We start from the raw sequence: 20,000 nt of genomic DNA on the forward strand, positions 1-20,000 counted from the left end.
ATCGACTGTATATCTACTGCATATCTACTGCATATCTACTGTATATATACTGTACACCTACTGTATATCTACTGCATATCTACTGTATATCTACTTCATCTCTACTGTATATCTACTGCATATCTACTGTATATCTACTTCATCTCTACTGTATATAATTACTGCATATCTACTGTATATCTACTGCATATCTACTGTATATCTACTGCATATCTACTGCATATCTACTGCATATCTACTCTATCTACTGTATATCTACTGCATATCTACTCTATCTACTGCATATCTACTGCATATCTACTCTATCTACTGCATATCTACTGCATATCTACTCTATCTACTGTATATCTACTGCATATCTACTGCATATCTACTCTATCTACTGCATATCTACTGCATATCTACTGCATATCTACTCTATCTACTGCATATCTACTGTATATCTACTGCATATCTAATGCATATCTACTGCATATCTACTGCATATCTACTCTATCTACTGCATATCTACTGCATATCTACTCTATCTACTGTATATCTACTGCATATCTACTGCATATCTACTCTATCTACTGCATATCTACTGCATATCTACTGCATATCTACTCTATCTACTGCATATCTACTGTATATCTACTGCATATCTAATGCATATCTACTGCATATCTACTGCATATCTACTCTATCTACTGTATATCTACTGTATATCTACTGCATATCTACTCTATTTACTGTATATCTACAGCATATCTACTGGCAATCTACTGTATATCTACTGCATATCTACTCTATTTACTGTATATCTACAGCATATCTACTGCATATCTACTGTATATCTACTGCATATCTACTGCACATCTACTGCATATCTACTGCATATCTACTGTATATCTACTGTACACCTACTGTATATCTGCTGCATATCTACTGCATATCTACTGCATATATCTACTGCATATCTACTGCACATCTACTGCACATCTACTGCATATTTACTGGATATCTACTGTATATCTACTGTACACTTACTGTATATCTAGTGCATATCTACTGCATATATCTACTGCATATCTACTGTATATCTACTGCATATATCTACTGCATATCTACTGTATATCTACTGCACATCTACTGCACATCTACTGCATATTTACTGGATATCTACTGTATATCTACTGTACACTTACTGTATATCTAGTGTATATCTACTGCATATATCTACTGCATATATCTACTGCATATCTACTGTATATCTACTGCATATCTACTGCATATCTACTGTATATCTACTGCATATCTACTGTATATCTACTGTATACCTACTGCATATCTACTGCATATCTACTGCATATCTACTGCATATCTACTGTATATCTACTGTATATCTACTGCATATCTACTGTATATCTACTGTACACCTACTGTATATCTGCTGCATATCTACTGCATATCTACTGCATATCTACTGCATATATCTACTGCATATCTACTGCATATCTACTGCACATCTACTGCACATCTACTGCATATTTACTGGATATCTACTGTATATCTACTGTACACTTACTGTATATCTAGTGCATATCTACTGCATATATCTACTGCATATCTACTGTATATCTACTGCATATCTACTGTATATCTACTGTATACCTACTGTATATCTACTGCATATCTACTGCATATCTACTGCATATCTACTGCATATCTACTGTATATCTACTGCACATCGACTGAATATCTACTGCATATCTACTGCATATCTACTGTATATATACTGTACACCTACTGTATATCTACTGCATATCTACTGTATATCTACTTCATATCTACTGTATATCTACTGCATATCTACTGTATATCTACTGCATATCTACTGTATATTTACTGCATATCTACTGTATATCTACTGCATATCTTCGGCATATCTAATGCATATCTACTGCATATCTACTCTATCTACTGTATATCTACTGCATATCTACTCTATCTACTGCTTATCTACTGCATTCTACTCTATCTACTGCATATCTACTGTATATCTACTGCATATCTAATGCATATCTACTGCATATCTACTGCATATCTACTCTATCTACTGTATATCTACTGCATATCTACTCTATTTACTGTATATCTACAGCATATCTACTGGCAATCTACTGTATATCTACTGCATATCTACTCTATTTACTGTATATCTACAGCATATCTACTGCATATCTACTGTATATCTACTGCATATCTACTGTATATCTACTGTATATATCGACTGCATATCTACTGTATATCTACTGCATATCTACTGTATACCTACAGTATATCTACTGCATATCTACTCTATCTACTGTATATCTACTGCATATCTATTGCATATCTACTGCATATCTACTGCATATCTACTGTATATCTACTGTATACCTACTGTATATCTACTGCATATCTACTCTATCTACTGTATATCTACTGCATATCTACTGCATATCTACTGCATATCTAATGCATATCTACTGCATATCTAATGCATATCTACTGCTTATCTACTGCATATCTACTGCATATCTGCTCTATCTACTGCACATCTACTGTATATCTACTGTATATATCTACTGTATATCTACTGTATATATCTACTGCATATCTACTGTATATCTTCTGCATATCTACTGCAGATCTTCTGCATATCTAATGCATTTCCACTGTTTATCTACTGCATATCTATTCTATCTACTGTATAACTACTTCGTATCTACTGCATATCTACCATATATCTATCTACTGCATATCTACTGTATATCTACTGCATATCTACTGTATGTCCACTGTTTATCTACTGCATATCTACTGCATTTCTACTGCATATCTACTGTATGTCCACTGTATATCTACTGCATATCTACTGCATATCTACTGCATATCTATTCTATCTACTGTATATCTACTGCATATCTATTCTATCTGCTGTATATCTACTGCATATCTATTATATCTGCTGTATATCTACTGCATATCTATTATATCTGCTGTATATCTACTGCATATCTATTCTATCTGCTGTATATCTGCTGCATATCTATTCTATCTGCTGTATATCTGCTGTATATCTACTCATTTGACTGACTTCATCCACAGTAGGAGGGTCCTTGGCAGAGGTAATGTTCAACACACGAACACAGTAGAGTCCTCCACCATGTGGTGTTGTCTTGCATAGTGGCAGTTTCTGGGGCGGGCGCTGTGTGGAAAGGAGTAATGATGTGTGTGTGCACTAGGCTTGTCACAATACTTTTTACCCCGTTTTATCCCCAATTTCGTGATATCCAATTGGTATTTTCAGTCTTGTCCCATTGCTGTAACTTCTGTACGGACTCGGGAGAGTCGAAGGTTGAGTGTCCTGCGTCCGAAACACGACCCAACCGAGCCTCACTGCTTCTCGACACTCTGACCACTTAACCCGGAAGCCAGCCGCACCAAAGTGTCGGAGGAAACACCGTACACCTGGCGACCATGTCAGCGTGCACTGCGCCCGGCCCGCCACAGGAGTCGCTAGTGCGTGATGGGACAAGGGCATCCATGCTGGCCAAACCCTCCCGTTACCCGGACGATGCTGGGCCAATTGTGCGCCGCCTCATGGGTCTCCCTGTCTCCAGGACGCTTGTTCACGGTCTCTAAACGTTCTCCATAAACTTCGCACTTCTACTCAACACATTGAATTTAACTTCACGCTTTTCAGCATATAATAGAATCCTGCATAGAATGACTGATTTGCTCATATTTACAAAGGCCGACCTGTGATTTGACTAATGGGGGGAAGGAATGAACATCAGTGGAGGGACAGACTGTGAGGGACTGTGAGGGAGGGAGGGAGGGAGGACAGACTGTGAGGGAGGGAGGGAGTGTGAAGGAGGGAGGGAGGGAGGGAGTGTGAAGGAGGGAGGGAGGGACAGATGGGAGGGAGTGCAGAAGGAGGGAGGGAGGGACAGACTGAGGGAGGGAGGGAGAGACAGACTGTGAAGGAGGGAGGGAGGCAGTGTGAAGGAGGGAGGTAGGGACAGAGTGAGAGGAAAGGAGGGAGGGAGTGTGAGGAAGGGAGAGAGGGAGTGTGAGGAAGGGAGGGAGTGACAGAGTGAGAGGAAGGGGGAGGGAGGGAGTGGGAGGAGGGAGGTAGGGACAGAGTGCGAGGAAGGGAGGGAGGGAGTGTGAGGAAGGGGGAGAGGGAGGGAGGAAGGGAGGGAGTGACAGAGTGAGAGGAAGGGAGGGAGGGAGTGTGAAGGAGGGAGGTAGGGACAGAGTGCGAGGGAGGGAGGGAGGGAGTGTGAAGGAGGGAGGGAGGGACAGAGTGTGGGAGGGAGGGAGGGACAGACTGTGAGGGAGGGAGGGAGTGTGAAGGAGGGAGGTAGGGACAGAGTGTGAGGGAGGGAGGGAGGGAGGGACAGACTGTGAGGGAGGGAGGGAGTGTGATGAAGGGAGGGAGGGACAGACGGAGGGAGGGAGGGAGGGAGTGTGAAGGAGGGAGGGAAGGACAGAGTGTGAGGGAGGGAGGGAGGGAGGGAGGGACAGAGTGAGAGGAAGGGAGGGAGGGAGTGTGAGGGAGGGAGAGAGGGAGTGTGAGGAAGGGAGGGAGCGACAGAGTGGAGGAAGGGAGGGAGCAACAGAGTAAGAGGAAGGGAGGGAGGGACTGGGAGGGAGGGACAGAGTGTGAGAGGGAGGGAGTGACAGAGTGTGAGGAAGGGAGGGAGTGGGAGGGACAGAGTGTGAGGGAGGAACAGAGTGTGAGGGAGGGAGGGAGGGAGGGAGTGGGAAGGAGGGAGGGAGGGACAGACTGTGAGTGAGGGAGGGAGGGAGGTGACGAAGGGAGGGAGGGACAGAGTTAGAGGAAGGGAGGGAGGGAGTGTGAGGAAGGGAGAGAGGGAGTGTGAGGAAGGGAGGGAGCGACAGAGTGAGAGGAAGGGAGGGAGCGACAGAGTGAGAGGAAGGGAGGGAGGGAGGGACTGGGAGGGAGGGACAGAGTGTGAGGGAGGGAGGGAGGGAGGGACAGAGTGTGAGGAAGTGAGGAGTGTGAGGGAGGGACAGAGTGTGAGGGAGGGAGGGACAGAGTGTGAGGGAGGGAGGGAGGGACAGAGTGTGAGGGAGGGAGGGAGGGACAGAGTGAGATGAAGGGAGGGAGTGTGAGGGAGGGAGGGAGGGACAGAGTGTGAGGGAGGGAGGGAAAGAGTGTGAGGGAGGGAGGGAGGGAGGGACAGAGTGTGAGGGAGGGAGGGAGGGACAGATTGTGAGGGAGGGACAGAGTGTGAGGAAGGGAGGGACAGAGGGTAAGGGAGGAAGGGACAGAGGGTAAGAGAGGGAGGGACAGAGTGTGATGAAGGGAGGGAGGGACAGACTGTGAGGAGGGAGGGACAGAGTGAGGAAGGGAGGGAGGGACAGAGTGAGGAAGGGAGGGACAGACTGTGAGGGAGGGAGGGACAGAGTGTGAGGAAGGGAGGGAGGGACAGAGTGTGAGGAAGGGAGGGAGGGACAGACTGGGGTAGGGAGGGAGGAACAGAGGGTGATGAAGGGAGGGAGGGACAGACTGTGAGGGGAGAGAGTGTGAGGGAGGGAGGGAGCAGGGGACAGAGTGTGAGGAAGGGAGGGAGGGAGAGAGTGTGAGGAAAGGAGGGAGGGAGGGAGAGACAGAGTGTGAGGGAGGGAGGGAGTGTGAGGGAGGGAGGGAGAGAGAGAGAGAGAGAGAGAGAGAGGGAGAGTGTGTCTGTTAACTGAAGGGTAAAGGTGGTTTCATGCTGTGTTTTTCCCCGACCGACATGATGACATGCAGATTGTTGTGCACATCACAGGAAGTTGGTGGTACGTTAAAAGTTCAGCATTTCCTAACTTTATGCAAATCACAAGTGCAAACGCTGGGCGATGACGAATCATATCGAGTGGTTCGAATATGACACTCTGCAACCCAACACCGGAGACTTTTTTCAGCGAAGATGGTTGACAGAAATGCTAAGATTGAAGTAATTATAACATCATAACGACTCATCCAAAACATGTACAGTTGAGAGGAATATGTCAGACAAACGATTATGCATATTTTTTTTTGTCATAAAGTTAATTTATGAAAATTGCTATTTAGCAAGCTAGCTGACTAGCTAACATTTGCCAGCTCGGCGTTTTGACAGAAGTATGAAATTGTAATTCGTGTTGTTTAATGTTTTAGGGACTCCTGAGTAAACCTTCAAACCAGGCTGTCTTCTCGGGAAACAGTGGATGTAAAGAATCTAGCCAGCTAAAGCATTTACTGCAAATTTAATGTACAATTTTGTAAGCTAGCATTGCTAATATTTGCCATGCTATGCAGCTGAAGTAGCTAGTTAACTATTTTCTTGCTTATTGTGTAGTGGAGGATAATAAATACCTGTATGCCTGTGGATGTGTAGCCGATGTGTGTATGGAAAGGGAAAGATGAGCAAGGAAGCAGCAATTACAATGTTTCTAGCGGTGTCTCCTAACCAGCCTTGGGGCCCCAGTCGGCCCGATGGTTATCTTTAGAGCGGGTGAGTTAACGATGACGGGACAGGGGGTTGGCATCCTCTCTCACATCAAAACATACCTGCAGACGAGAGACAGATGGAGAAAGAGAGAGAGAGAGCATGTTTAATCATGGACACGGTCAGTCATCTTAATCATCAAGAGGTGAAATGCAAAACTGACCTTGTGTCACATCTGCCCCCGCTCCCCCTCTCTGGCGCTCGAGGTCGCCAGGCTGCTCTTAATTACGTACACCTGTCACCATCATTACGTACACCTGTCACCATCATTACGTACACCAGTCACCATCATTACGTACACCTGTCACCATCATTACGTACACCTGTCACCATCATTACGTACACCTGTCACCATCATTACGTACACCTGTCACCATCATTACGTACACCTGTCACCATCATTACGTACACCTGTCACCATCATTACGTACACCTGTCACCATCATTACGTACACCTGTCACCATCATTACGTACACCTGTCACCATCATTACGTACACCTGTCACCATCATTACGTACACCAGTCACCATCATTACGTACACCTGTCACCATCATTACGTACACCTGTCACCATCATTACGTACACCTGTCACCATCATTACGTACACCTGTCACCATCATTACGTACACCTGTCACCATCATTACGTACACCTGTCACCATCATTACGTACACCTGTCACCATCATTACGTACACCTGTCACCATCATAACGTACACCTGTCACCATCGCTGCGCGCACCAGCGCTTCATCGGACTCGCCTGGACTTCATCACGTCATTGATTTTGCCTCCCATATATCTGTTATCTGTTCCTCAGTTTCGTTCTCGTGTCTGCATTGATGTTGTTTTGGTTTCTCTTGTCCAGACGCTGTTCCCTGTTAAGTTTCATGTCTATTTATTATTAAATCCTCACGCTGTACTTGCTTCCAGTCTCCCAGCATCTGGAGTTATGGACCCGTTACATCTTGGATCATTAACTCTGGGACTACTACAGTACATATCTATCTGTATTTTTATTTTATAATACTTCCTGTTGACCCGACCAAGTGACCTCTCACCTCTGATCATGCTGTGCCCCTCTGTGTCGGCCAGTTCAGATGGAGGGGTTCACCGACACAGTTGATATAAACCTTGAGGATTTAGGGAGTAGAAGGCAGAGAAGGATGAAGTGAAAGAGAGAGACTGTTATTGAAAAAATAAGGTATTTAAAGAGACATTGTTCAACAGCAATCTGTGTGTTTGTGTGCATGTGCGTGTTAGTGTGTGTGTGTGTGTGTGTCTTTACCTAGTTTCCACACTCAGCAGCTCCAGAGTACTGAAAAAAAAATACACAGACACACGAGGACAAACAATATAGCATAGTTATAGAAATAATGCTAACGCTCTAACCACTAGGCTACCTGCTGGTTACTAGCCCAATGCTCTAACCACTAGGCTACCTGCTTGTTACTAGTCCAACGCTCTAACCACTAGACTACCTGCTGGTTACTAGCCCAACGCTCTAACCACTAGACTACCAGCTTGTTACTAGTCCAACGCTCTAACCACTAGACTACCTGCTGGTTACTAGCCCAATGCTCTAAACACTAGGCTAGCTGCTGGTTACTAGTCCAACGCTCTAACCACTAGACTACCTGCTGGTTACTAGCCCAACGCTCTAACCACTAGACTACCTGCTGGTTACTAGCCCAACGCTCTAACCACTAGACTACCTGCTGGTTACTAGTCCAACGCTCTAACCACTAGGCTACCTGCTGGTTACTAGCCCAACGCTCTAACCACTAGGCTACCTGCTGGTTACTAGCCCAACGCTCTAACCACTAGGCTACCTGCTGGTTACTAGTCCAACGCTCTAACCACTAGACTACCTGCTGTTTACTAGTCCAACGCTCTAACCACTAGGCTACCTGCTTGTTACTAGTCCAACGCTCTAACCACTAGGCTACCTTTCGGTTACTAGTCCAACGCTCTAACCACTAGACTACCTGCTGGTTACTAGCCCAATGCTCTAACCACTAGGCTACCTGCTGGTTACTAGCCCAACTCTCTAACCACTAGACTACCTGCTGTTTACTAGTCCAACGCTCTAACCACTAGTCTAGCTGCTGGTTACTAGTCCAACGCTCTAACCACTAGGCTACCCTTTCGGTTACTAGTCCAACGCTCTAACCACTAGACTACCTGCTGGTTACTAGTCCAACGCTCTATCCACTAGACTACCTGCTGGTTACTAGTCCAACGCTCTATCCACTAGACTACCTGCTGGTTACTAGTCCAACGCTCTATCCACTAGGCTACCTGCTGGTTACTAGGCTACCAAGGTCTTTAATTGTTCTACATTTGTTCAATATGGGTGACACTTAAAACAGCCTGTTTTGTTTATGCGCTGACTTCACCCTTACATGAACAGCTCTCTCACCTGAGAAGTAGAAATCAAAGGGAGAAAAAAGGGGAATTGAATAATTGCAGTTGACATAGTACATTTAAATGGAAGAATACTCTTATTGCCATGTGGATGACTCTTAAAAGAGCTTGGGCATAGTGTAGTCTATGAAACAAGGTGTTGTCAGGGAACAGAACCCTCTTCGAAGACGTAGGAGGTGAAGATCTCCCGCACACGGATTGCCTCCCATGCTGCGTTGTTGGCCCGCATCCGTGTATCATCCCGCCGAGCAGCAGGCCTCTCTTCTGGCACACGGCGGAGAGCTGCAGGTCCCCATCCTGGTCCTCGTGTACATCCTCATGAAGTTATGCAGGACAAAGGTAGCCTTCATACACGCCTGAATTCCCCCCACTAGTCAGTTCCAGATGGCCCTGTTCACACCTGCGACAATGCACCCAACCATGCAGATCCCTATACTGTAACTGTAGCCAATCGTTTGAAGGAATCTCCAGTTGTATCTGTAGGAAAATGGAAGATAATGTAATTATTAGACTTCTACATCACCAGGTCATTGTGGATTTACTAAAGTATAATATCTCTTATAACAAATCATGATAATATTGAATAGATAGGTAGATAGATAATAGATAGATAGATAGATAATGCTAACGCTCTAACCACTAGGCTACCTGCTGGTTACTAGCCCAACGCTCTAACCACTAGACTACCTGCTAGATAGACAGACGGACAGACGGACAGACGGACAGACGGACAGACAGACAGACACATGTGAATATGTAGCATGTGACAATAACATGATCATATCAAGGATAGCATCGCAAAGGACTACATAAATACTACTTAAAGCTAGATGATTACGTGACCATTTGAATCAGCTGTGTAGTGCTAAGTGATCATTAGAATCAGCTGTGTAGTGTTAAGTGATCATTTGAATCAGCTGTGTAGTGCTAAGTGATCATTTGAATCAGCTGTGTAGTGCTAAGTGATCATTTGAATCAGCTGTGTAGTGCTAAGTGATCATTTGAATCAGCTGTGTAGTGCTAAGTGATCATTTGAATCAGCTGTGTAGTGCTAAGTGATCATTTGAATCAGCTGTGTAGTGCTAAGTGATCATTTGAATCAGCTGTGTAGTGCTAAGTGATCATTTGAATCAGCTGTGTAGTGCTAAGTGATCATTTGAATCAGCTGTGTAGTGCTAAGTGATCATTTGAATCAGCTGTGTAGTGCTAAGTGATCATTTGAATCACCTGTGTAGTGCTAAGTGATCATTTGAATCAGCTGTGTAGTGCTAAGTGATCATTTGAATCAGCTGTGTAGTGCTAAGCGATCATTTGAATCAGCTGTGTAGTGCTAAGTGATCATTTGAATCAGCTGTGTAGTGCTAAGTGATCATTTGAATCAGCTGTGTAGTGCTAAGTGATCATTTGAATCAGCTGTGTAGTGCTAAGTGTACCCTTTGAGTCCCCCAGGACTGAGAACCACTGCTCTTCGTTGGGACCTCATCATCTGCAGAAAGGCTTTCACAGCTCTGTGTATCCGAGAAAACACAGGAAACATAACAAGAAACAGACTTCACTATACTCAAATTAGACGCCACTGAATATTATGTTACTATTTTCCCTGTCCTCACTTCTAGGGACTGGAACTATACAAAAGTATCTGCCCTATCCAGAGTAGCCGAATCTCTCACTTTGACAGCTGCTATCCTTTCTCCCTCCTCCACGGCAGTTAGCTCGCTACCTACAAATGCATTTGGAGTTTGTTTTTTACAACGATAAATACATCAAGATAGCGAACTAATAGGACGTTAGGTAGCTGGTGATATTTAATTCACTTAGCGAACTAGCTATACAGTCTGTTAAATTGGCTAGATAGCTAGCTATACAGTCTGTTAAATTGGCTAGATAGCTAGCTATACAGTCTGTTAAATTGGCTAGATAGCTAGCTATACAGTCTGTTAAGTTGGCTAGATAGCTAGCTATACAGTCTGTTAAGTTGGCTAGATAGCTAGTTATACAGTCTGTTAAGTTGGCTAGATAGCTAGCTATACAGTCTGTTAAATTGGCTAGATAGCTAGCTATACAGTCTGTTAAGATGGCTAGATAGCTAGTTATACAGTCTGTTAAGATGGCTAGATAGCTAGTTATACAGTATGGTAAGTTGGCTAGATAGCTAGCTATACAGTCTGTTAAATTGGCTAGATAGCTAGCTATACAGTCTGTTAAGTTGGCTAGATAGCTAGCTATACAGTATGGTAAGTTGGCTAGATAGCTAGCTATACAGTCTGTTAAGTTGGCTAGATAGCTAGCTATACAGTCTGTTAAGTTACCTACCTAGCTACGTTAGCAGCTCATTTGAGTCAGCCTATACCATAGCTAGTTAGCGAATAATATATATATGTGTGTGTGTGCGTGTGTGTGTGCGTGTATATATATATATATATATAAAGAAAGGTTTGTTTGTCACCAAATCAGTTTAGAGCGTATTACTATTTACCTGTGAATAAATTAATGAAATGGAGAATGGATTGAACTGTGTACCCATTTAATAACCAGACCTTCATAAAAACTTGCTATGCTGAATTATTGATGCACAACCGAACTGCTGCTATATGCTGTCAGCACGCCCACAAGAGAGCCACTCTGGGTGTCCCGAAGCGGCACGCAGCAGTTTACCACATGCTAGTGAACACAGCCCATGACGGCTGGTAGGGGACGGGGCTGGATGAGTACAGCTGCCACAGGTGATATGAGCATGAAAGTGAAGGGGATATTATTAGACCTGCTCATACAAGAGACAAAAATCCAATTCAGTTGGATTTTACAAAACAAAACTGTGACTTTTATGAGCTTTTTATAACAGGCGTCTGCAAATTCTTTATAGATCGGTAGGGCTGGGAGAAGACGGTAGTATCGAATGAAACGGTTCTACGGTATTCTAAAATGTTGGTATCATGACGTTTTGGTACCATGTTACAGTGGTACCGGTATACCGTGCGTGTGTGTGTGTGTGTGTGTGTGTGTGTGTGTGTGTGCGTGTGTGTGAAGTGGAGTGGGGTAATTATTTCTAATGATCAGCTGATACCATATCTATTATGGAACATGTACATATTATTACTCTAATGTAGACTGACTGGCTAACATCTCTGTGATACCCTCTCTGTGATACCCTCTCTGTGAAACCCTCCCAAGTGAATCCTTCAATCAAAGTTTCAGGATGTGTAATGTGTATATTTATAGTATAGTGAACATGTCTATCTCTCTCTCCTCCCCTTTCTCTTTCCCTCCCTCTCTCTCCTCCCTTCTGTTTCCCTCCCTCTCTCTCCTCCCTTCTGTTTTCCTCCCTCTCTCTCCCCCTTCTGTTTCCCTCCCTCTCTCTGCTCCCTTCTGTTTCCCTCCCTCTCTCTCCTCCCTTCTGTTTCCCTCCCTCTCTCCTCCCTTCTGTTTTCCTCCCTCTCTCTCCCCCTTCTGTTTCCCTCCCTCTCTCTGCTCCCTTCGTGTTTTCCTCCCTCTCTCTCCCCCTTCTGTTTCCCTCCCTCTCTCTGCTCCCTTCTGTTTTCCTACCTCTCTCTCCCCCTTCTGTTTCCCTCCCTCTCTCTGCTCCCTTCTGTTTCCCTCCCCCTCTCTCCTCCCTTCTCTTTCCCTCCCTCTCTTTCCCCCTTTTGTTCCCTCCCTCTCTCTTCTCCCTTCTCTTTCCCTCCCTCTCTCTCCTCCCTTCTCTTTCCCTCCCTCTCTCTTCCCCTTTCCCTCCCTCCCTCTCTCCTCCCTCCTCTTTCCCTCCCTCTCTCTCCTCCCTCCTCTTTCACTCCCTCTCTCTCCTCCCTCCCTCTCTCCTCCCTCCTCTTTCCCTCTCTCTCTCTCCTCCCTCCTCTTTCCCTCCCTCTCTCTCCTCCCTCCTCTTTCCCTCCCTCTCTCTCCTCCCTCCTCTTTCCCTCCCTCTCTCCTCCCTCTCTTTCCCTCCCTCTTTCCTCCCTCCACTTTCCCCCTCCCCTCTCTCCTCCCCCTTCTCTTTCCCCTCCCTCTCTCTCCTCCCTCCTCTTTCCCTCCCTCCCTTTCTCTCCTCCCTTCTCTTTCCCTCCCTCTCTCTCCTCCCTCCTCTTTCCCTCCCTCTCTCTCCTCTCTTCTCTTTCCCTCCCTCTCTCTCCCCCCTTCTGTTTCCCTCTCTCTCCTCCCTCCTCTTTCTCTCCCTCTCTCTCTCCCTTCTGTTTCCCTCTCTCTCCTCTCTTCTCTTTCCCTCCCTCTCTCTCCCCCCTTCTGTTTCCCTCCCTCTCTCTCCTCCCTTCTCTTTCCCTCCCTCTCTCTCCTCCCTCCTCTTTCCCTCCCTCTCTCTCCTCCCTCCTCTTTCCCTCCCTCTCTCTCCTCCCTTCTGTTTCCCTCCCTCTCTCTCCTCCCTTCTCTTTCCCTCTCTCTTCCCCCTCCCTCCCTCTCTCTCCCCCTTCTGTTTCCCTCTCTCTCCTCCCTTCTCTTTCTCTCCCTCTCTATCCTCCCCTCACAGGAGGCAGCTATAAGAAGATTGGATACTTCGACAGTACTAAAGGCAATCTATCCTGGTATGGGAATGACAAGTGGATAGGTGAGCCACATTCATATATATATATTATTTTGTTTTTGTATTCCTTATTTTACCAGGTGAGTTGATTGATAATACATTTTCATCTACAGTAATGACCTGGGGGAAAGTTACAAAACATAGTAATATCCATACAAAATACACTACATGACCAAAAGTATGTGGACACCTGCTCGTCAAACATTTAATTCCAAAATCATTGGCATCTATATGGAGTTGGTCCCTTCTAGATGTTGGAACAAGGCTTTTCACTAGATGTTGGAACATTGCTGCTATAACATCCTCCACTCTTCTGGGAAGGCTTTCCACTAGATGTTGGAACATTGCTGCTATAACATCCTCCACTCTCCTGGGAAGACTTTCCACTAGATGTTGGAACATTGCTGCTATAACAGCCTCCACTCTTCTGGGAAGGCTTTTCACTAGATGTTGGAACATTGCTGAGATAACAGCCTCCACTCTTCTGGGAAGGCTTTCCACTAGATGTTGGAACATTGCTGCTATAACAGCCTCCACTCTTCTGGGAAGGCTTTCCACTAGATGTTGGAACATTGCTGCTATAACAGCCTCCACTCTTCTGGGAAGGCTTTCCACTAGATGTTGGAACATTGCTGCTATAACAGCCTACACTCTTCTGGGAAGGCTTTCCACTAGATGTTGGAACATTGCTGCTATAACAGCCTCCACTCTTCTGGGAAGGCTTTCCACTAGATGTTGGAACATTGCTGCTATAACAGCCTCCACTCTTCTGGGAAGGCTTTCCACTAGATGTTGGAACATTGCTGCTATAACAGCCTCCACTCTTCTGGGAAGGCTTTTCACTAGATGTTGGAACACTGCTGCTATAACATCCTCCACTCTTCTGGGAAGGCTTTCCACTAGATGTTGGAACATTGCTGCTATAACATCCTCCACTCTTCTGGGAAGGCTTTTCACTAGATGTTGGAACATTGCTGAGATAACAGCCTCCACTCTTCTGGGAAGGCTTTTCACTAGATGTTGGAACATTGCTGCTATAACAGCCTCCACTCTTCTGGGAAGGCTTTTCACTAGATGTTGGAACATTGCTGCTATAACAGCCTCCACTCTTCTGGGAAGGCTTTTCACTAGATGTTGGAACATTGCTGCTATAACATCCTCCACTCTTCTGGGAAGGCTTTTCACTAGATGTTGGAACATTGCTGAGATAACAGCCTCCACTCTTCTGGGAAGGCTTTCCACTAGATGTTGGAACATTGCTGCTATAACAGCCTCCACTCTTCTGGGAAGGCTTTCCACTAGATGTTGGAACATTGCTGCTATAACAGCCTCCACTCTTCTGGGAAGGCTTTTCACTAGATGTTGGAACATTGCTGCTATAACAGCCTCCACTCTTCTGGGAAGGCTTTTCACTAGATGTTGGAACATTACTGCTATAACAGCCTCCACTCTTCTGGGAAGGCTTTCTACCATATGTTGGAACATTGCTGCTATAACAGCCTCCACTCTTCTGGGAAGGCTTTTCACTAGATGTTGGAACATTACTGCTATAACAGCCTCCACTCCTCTGGGAAGGCTTTCCACTAGATGTTGGAACATTGCTGTTATAACAGCCTCCACTCTTCTGGGAAGGCTTTTCACTAGATGTTGGAACATTGCTGAGATAACAGCCTCCACTCTTCTGGGAAGGCTTTTCACTAGATGTTGGAACACTGTTGCAGGGACTTGCTTCTAATCAGCCACAAGAGCATTAGTGAGGTAGGACACTGATGTTGGGCAATTAGGCCTGGCTTGCAGTCGGTGTTACAATTCATCCCAAAGGTGTTCGATGGGGTTAAGGTCAGGGTTATGTGCAGGCCAGTCAAGTTCTTCCACACCGATATCGACAAACCATTTCTGTATGGACCTCACTTTGTGCACAGGGGCATTGTCATGCTGAAACAGGAAAGGGCCTTCCCCAAACTGTTACCACAAACTTGGAAGCTCAGAATTGTCTAGAATGGCATTGTATCCTGTAGCATTAAGATTTCCCTTCACTGGAACTAAGGGGCCCGAACTATGAAAAACAGCCCCAGACCATTATCCCTACTCCACCAAACTTTACAGTTGGCACTTTGCATCGGGGCAGGGAGCATTCTCCTGTCATCCGCCAAACCAAGATTAGTTTGTCGGACTGCCAGATGGTGAAGCGTGATTCATCACTCCAGAGAACACGTTTCCACTGCTCCAGAGTCCAATGGTGGCGAGCTTTACACCACTCCAGCCAACGGTTGGCATTGCACATGGTGATCTTAGGCTTGTGTGCGGCTGCTCGGCCAAGGAAACCCATTTCATGAAGCTCCCAACAAACAGTTATTGTGCTGACGTTGATTCCAGAGGCAGTTTGGATCTTGGTAGTGAGTGTTGCAACCGAGGACAGATGATTTTTATGCGCTTCAGCACTCGGCGGTGCCGTTCTGTGAGCTTGTGTGGCCTACCACTTCAGGGCTGAGCCGTTGTTGCTCCTAGACGTTTCCACTTCACAATAACAGCACTTACAGTTGACCAGGGCAGCTCTAGCAGGGAAGACATTTGACAAACTGACTTGTTGGAAAGGTGGCATCCTATGATGGTGCCACGTTGAAAATCACCGAGCTCTTCAGTAAGGTAATTTTACTGCCAAAGCTTGTCTATGGAAATTGGATGGCTGTGTTCTTGATTTTATACACCTGTCAGCAAAAGGTGTGGCTGAAATAGAAGAATCCACTCATTTGAAGGGGTGTCCACATACTGTAATTTTATAAAAAGCAAAAAAAAACAAAACACAAACACAGTAAAATAAAAATAAATCATAAGAAACAAACACATTCTTCTTAAAAAAGGTCCTCACAGCTGTCTGAGCTGCCTCAGAGGCATCAATTCATACAATTTCACTGACCTCTGTAGACCATTCCGCAAGCAAGGTGCAAAGTAGCTAATGGATTGATTTACCTCTGTGGAGATGGAATGGAGTTAGCGATCCCTGAGACCGTGTCAGATAGCTTGTATTTCTGAAGGTTAACAGAGACGTGAGGGGTACGGTGGTAGTTTATACAGGATGGCTTTTTTAAAACAAAAACATCTTCCTCATTCCCCCTTATTCTCCTGTTTATCACTGTCCCTCCCTCCCTCCCTCCCTCCCTCCCTCCCTCCCTCCCTCCCTCCCTCCCTCCCTCCCTCCCTCCCTCCCTCCCTCCCTCCCTCCCTCCCTCCCTCCCCCATTCTCTCTCTACCTCCCTCACTTCCTTTATTGTCCATCTGCCTTTCTCATTTTCTTTCCCCTCCTTTTTCACACTCCCTCCTTCACTACTTCTCTCCTTCCCTATTTCTCTCCTTCCCTCCTTCCCTACTTCTCTCCTTCCCTATTTCTCTTCTTCCCTCCTTCTCTCCTTCCCTATTTCTCTCCTTCTCTCCTTCCCTCCTTCTCTCTTTCTCTCCTTCCTCCTTCCCTCCTTCTCTCCTCCCCTATTTCCCTCATTCCCTCCTTCTCTCTTCCTCTCTTTCCCTCCTTCCCTCCTTCTCTCTTCCTCCCTTTCTCTCCTTCCCTCCTTCCCTCCTTCTCTCCTCCCCTATTTCTCTCCTTCCCTCCTTCTCTCTTCTTCTCTTTCTCTCTTTCCCTCCTTCTCTCTTCCTCTCCTTCCCTCCTTCCCTCCTTCTCTCCTTCCTTCCACTAGCAGGGTTGGCTAAGAATGTTCATCAATCAACCAGTCAGGTTTTATTTATCATGCTGTCGGTGAAAACAGCAATGCTCCGATCCGTAAAGCTTAGCACACACACGCACGCACGCACGCACGCACGCACACACACACACACACACACACACACACACACACACACACACACACACACACACACACACACACACACACACACACACACACACACACACACACACACACACACACACACACACACACACACACACACACACACACACACTTAAACTGATGGGACTTCTATGTAAAATCCAGTACTTTATACTGAGCATAGATTGAGTATGCCTATTGATAGGACCATGTGTTATATCTCACGAGAGTGATATTATTTCATTTTATTTACTAATTAAACATGATGACCGGTTCGGGGCGATGACAGGAAGAAAATGAATGGTAGATTCAGCGTGACAGTCTAAACAGAATGAAGGTGGAGGCAATCTCAGACTCAATTTAACTGGAGCCGAATCCACGACCTTGACTTTGAGGAACGGGGGAATGGGACGGTGCGGCTCTGCTCTGTAGTCTAATCAGCATGGCCGGGTAGCTAGCTTTGTTGTTTAAGTCCGTGTCAGAGCAGGGCATCCCAAATGGTACCCTAATCCCTATAGGGCTCTGGTCAAAAGTAGTGTACTACCTAGGGAATAGGATGCCATTTGGGATGCGGCGGGAGTCCGTTCTGCCTCCGTGAACACTGAAAAAACCTTTCACTAACAGTGTCTAATGGTTTGAGAAAAGAGGTTTTGTGACTTTACTGTGGAACCAAGGTTGCATCAACAGTGTTGTATTGGGAGACAGTGTTGTATTGGGTGTTGTATTGGGAGAGAGTGTTGTATTGGGAGACAGTGTTGTATTGGGTGTTGTATTGGGAGACAGTGTTGTATTGTGAGACAGTGTTGTATTGGGAGACAGTGTTGTATTGGGAGACAGTGTCGTATTGGGAGACAGTGTTGTATTGGGTGTTGTATTGGGAGACAGTGTTGTATTGGGTGTTGTATTGGGAGACAGTGTTGTAGTGGGTGTTGTATTGGGAGACAGTGTTGTATTGGGAGACAGTGTTGTATTGGGAGACAGTGTTGTATTGGGAGACAGTGTTGTATTGGGAGACAGTGTTGTATTGGGAGACAGTGTTGTATTGGGTGTTGTATTGGGAGACAGTGTTGTATTGGGTGTTGTATTGGGAGACAGTGTTGTATTGGGTGTTGTATTGGGAGACAGTGTTGTAGTGGGTGTTGTATTGGGAGACAGTGTTGTATTGGGAGACAGTGTTGTATTGGGAGACAGTGTTGTATTGGGAGACAGTGTTGTATTGGGAGACAGTGTTGTATTGGGAGACAGTGTTGTATTGGGTGTTGTATTGGGAGACAGTGTTGTATTGGGTGTTGTATTGGGAGACAGTGTTGTAGTGGGTGTTGTATTGGGAGACAGTGTTGTAGTGGGTGTTGTATTGGGAGACAGTGTTGTAGTGGGTGTTGTATTGGGAGACAGTGTTGTAGTGGGTGTTGTATTGGGAGACAGTGTTGTAGTGGGTGTTGTATTGGGAGACAGTGTTGTATTGGGAGACAGTGTTGTATTGGGAGACAGTGTTGTAATGGGAGACAGTGTTGTATTAGGAGATAGTGTTGTAATGGGAGACAGTGTTGTATTAGGAGATAGTGTTGTAATGGGAGACAGTGTTGTATTGGGAGACAGTGTTGTATTGGGAGACAGTGTTGTATTGGGAGACAGTGTTGTATTGGGAGACAGTGTTGTATTAGGAGACAGTGTTGTATTGGGTGTTGTATTGGGAGACAGTGTTGTATTGGGAGACAGTGTTGTATTAGGAGACAGTGTTGTATTGGGAGACAGTGTTGTATTGGGAGACAGTGTTGTATTAGGTGTTGTAATGGGAGACAGTGTTGTATTGGGAGACAGTGTTGTATTGGGAGACAGTGTTGTATTGGGAGACAGTGTTGTATTGGGAGACAGTGTTGTATTGGGTGTTGTATTGGGAGACAGTGTTGTATTGGGAGACAGTGTTGTATTGGGAGACAGTGTTGTATTGGGAGACAGTGTTGTATTGGGTGTTGTATTGGGAGACAGTGTTGTATTGGGAGACAGTGTTGTATTGGGAGACAGTGTTGTATTGGGTGTTGTATTGGGAGACAGTGTTGTATTGGGAGACAGTGTTGTATTGGGTGTTGTATTGGGTGTTGTATTGGGAGACAGTGTTGTATTGGGAGACAGTGTTGTATTGGGAGACAGTGTTGTATTGAGTGTTGTATTGGGAGACAGTGTTGTATTGGGAGACAGTGTTGTATTGGGTGTTGTATTGGGTGTTGTATTGGGAGACAGTGTTGTATTGGGAGACAGTGTTGTATTGGGAGACAGTGTTGTATTGGGTGTTGTATTGGGAGACAGTGTTGTATTGGGAGACAGTGTTGTATTGGGTGTTGTATTGGGAGACAGTGTTGTATTGGGAGACAGTGTTGTATTGGGAGTTGTATTGGGTGTTGTATTGGGTGTTGTATTGGGTGTTGTATTGGGCGAAAGTGTTGTAGTGGGTGTTGTAGTGGGTGTTGTATTGGGAGACAGTGTTGTAGTGGGTGTTGTAGTGTTTGTTGTATTGGGAGACAGTGTTGTAGTGGGTGTTGTTCTGGGTGTTGTATTTGGAGACAGGACCATGTGTTATATATCAGTGTTTGATTCAAATAGTAAAATATAATGAAATGCCTCATTCAACAAACTAACATTAATGAGTCTTTAGTTCCTTTCAGCATCGTTTTGATGTTGTGTTTACCTTTTTA

General features: G+C 45.3%; 1 protein-coding gene across 1 annotated transcript in view; it reads left to right on the top strand.

The window, feature by feature from the left end:
* LOC135551343 (gamma-aminobutyric acid type B receptor subunit 1-like) overlaps nucleotides 1-20,000 on the top strand; it is a 180,491-nt gene that overhangs the window by 83,020 nt on the left and 77,471 nt on the right. The window contains exon 9 of the mRNA XM_064982564.1: nucleotides 13,430-13,507. Coding sequence (XP_064838636.1) covers nucleotides 13,430-13,507 — 78 coding nt within the window. The remainder of the gene's footprint in view (nucleotides 1-13,429; nucleotides 13,508-20,000) is intronic.

The sequence above is a fragment of the Oncorhynchus masou genome, chromosome 13 (genome assembly GCF_036934945.1).
Source record: "Oncorhynchus masou masou isolate Uvic2021 chromosome 13, UVic_Omas_1.1, whole genome shotgun sequence".
NCBI lineage: Eukaryota > Metazoa > Chordata > Actinopteri > Salmoniformes > Salmonidae > Oncorhynchus > Oncorhynchus masou.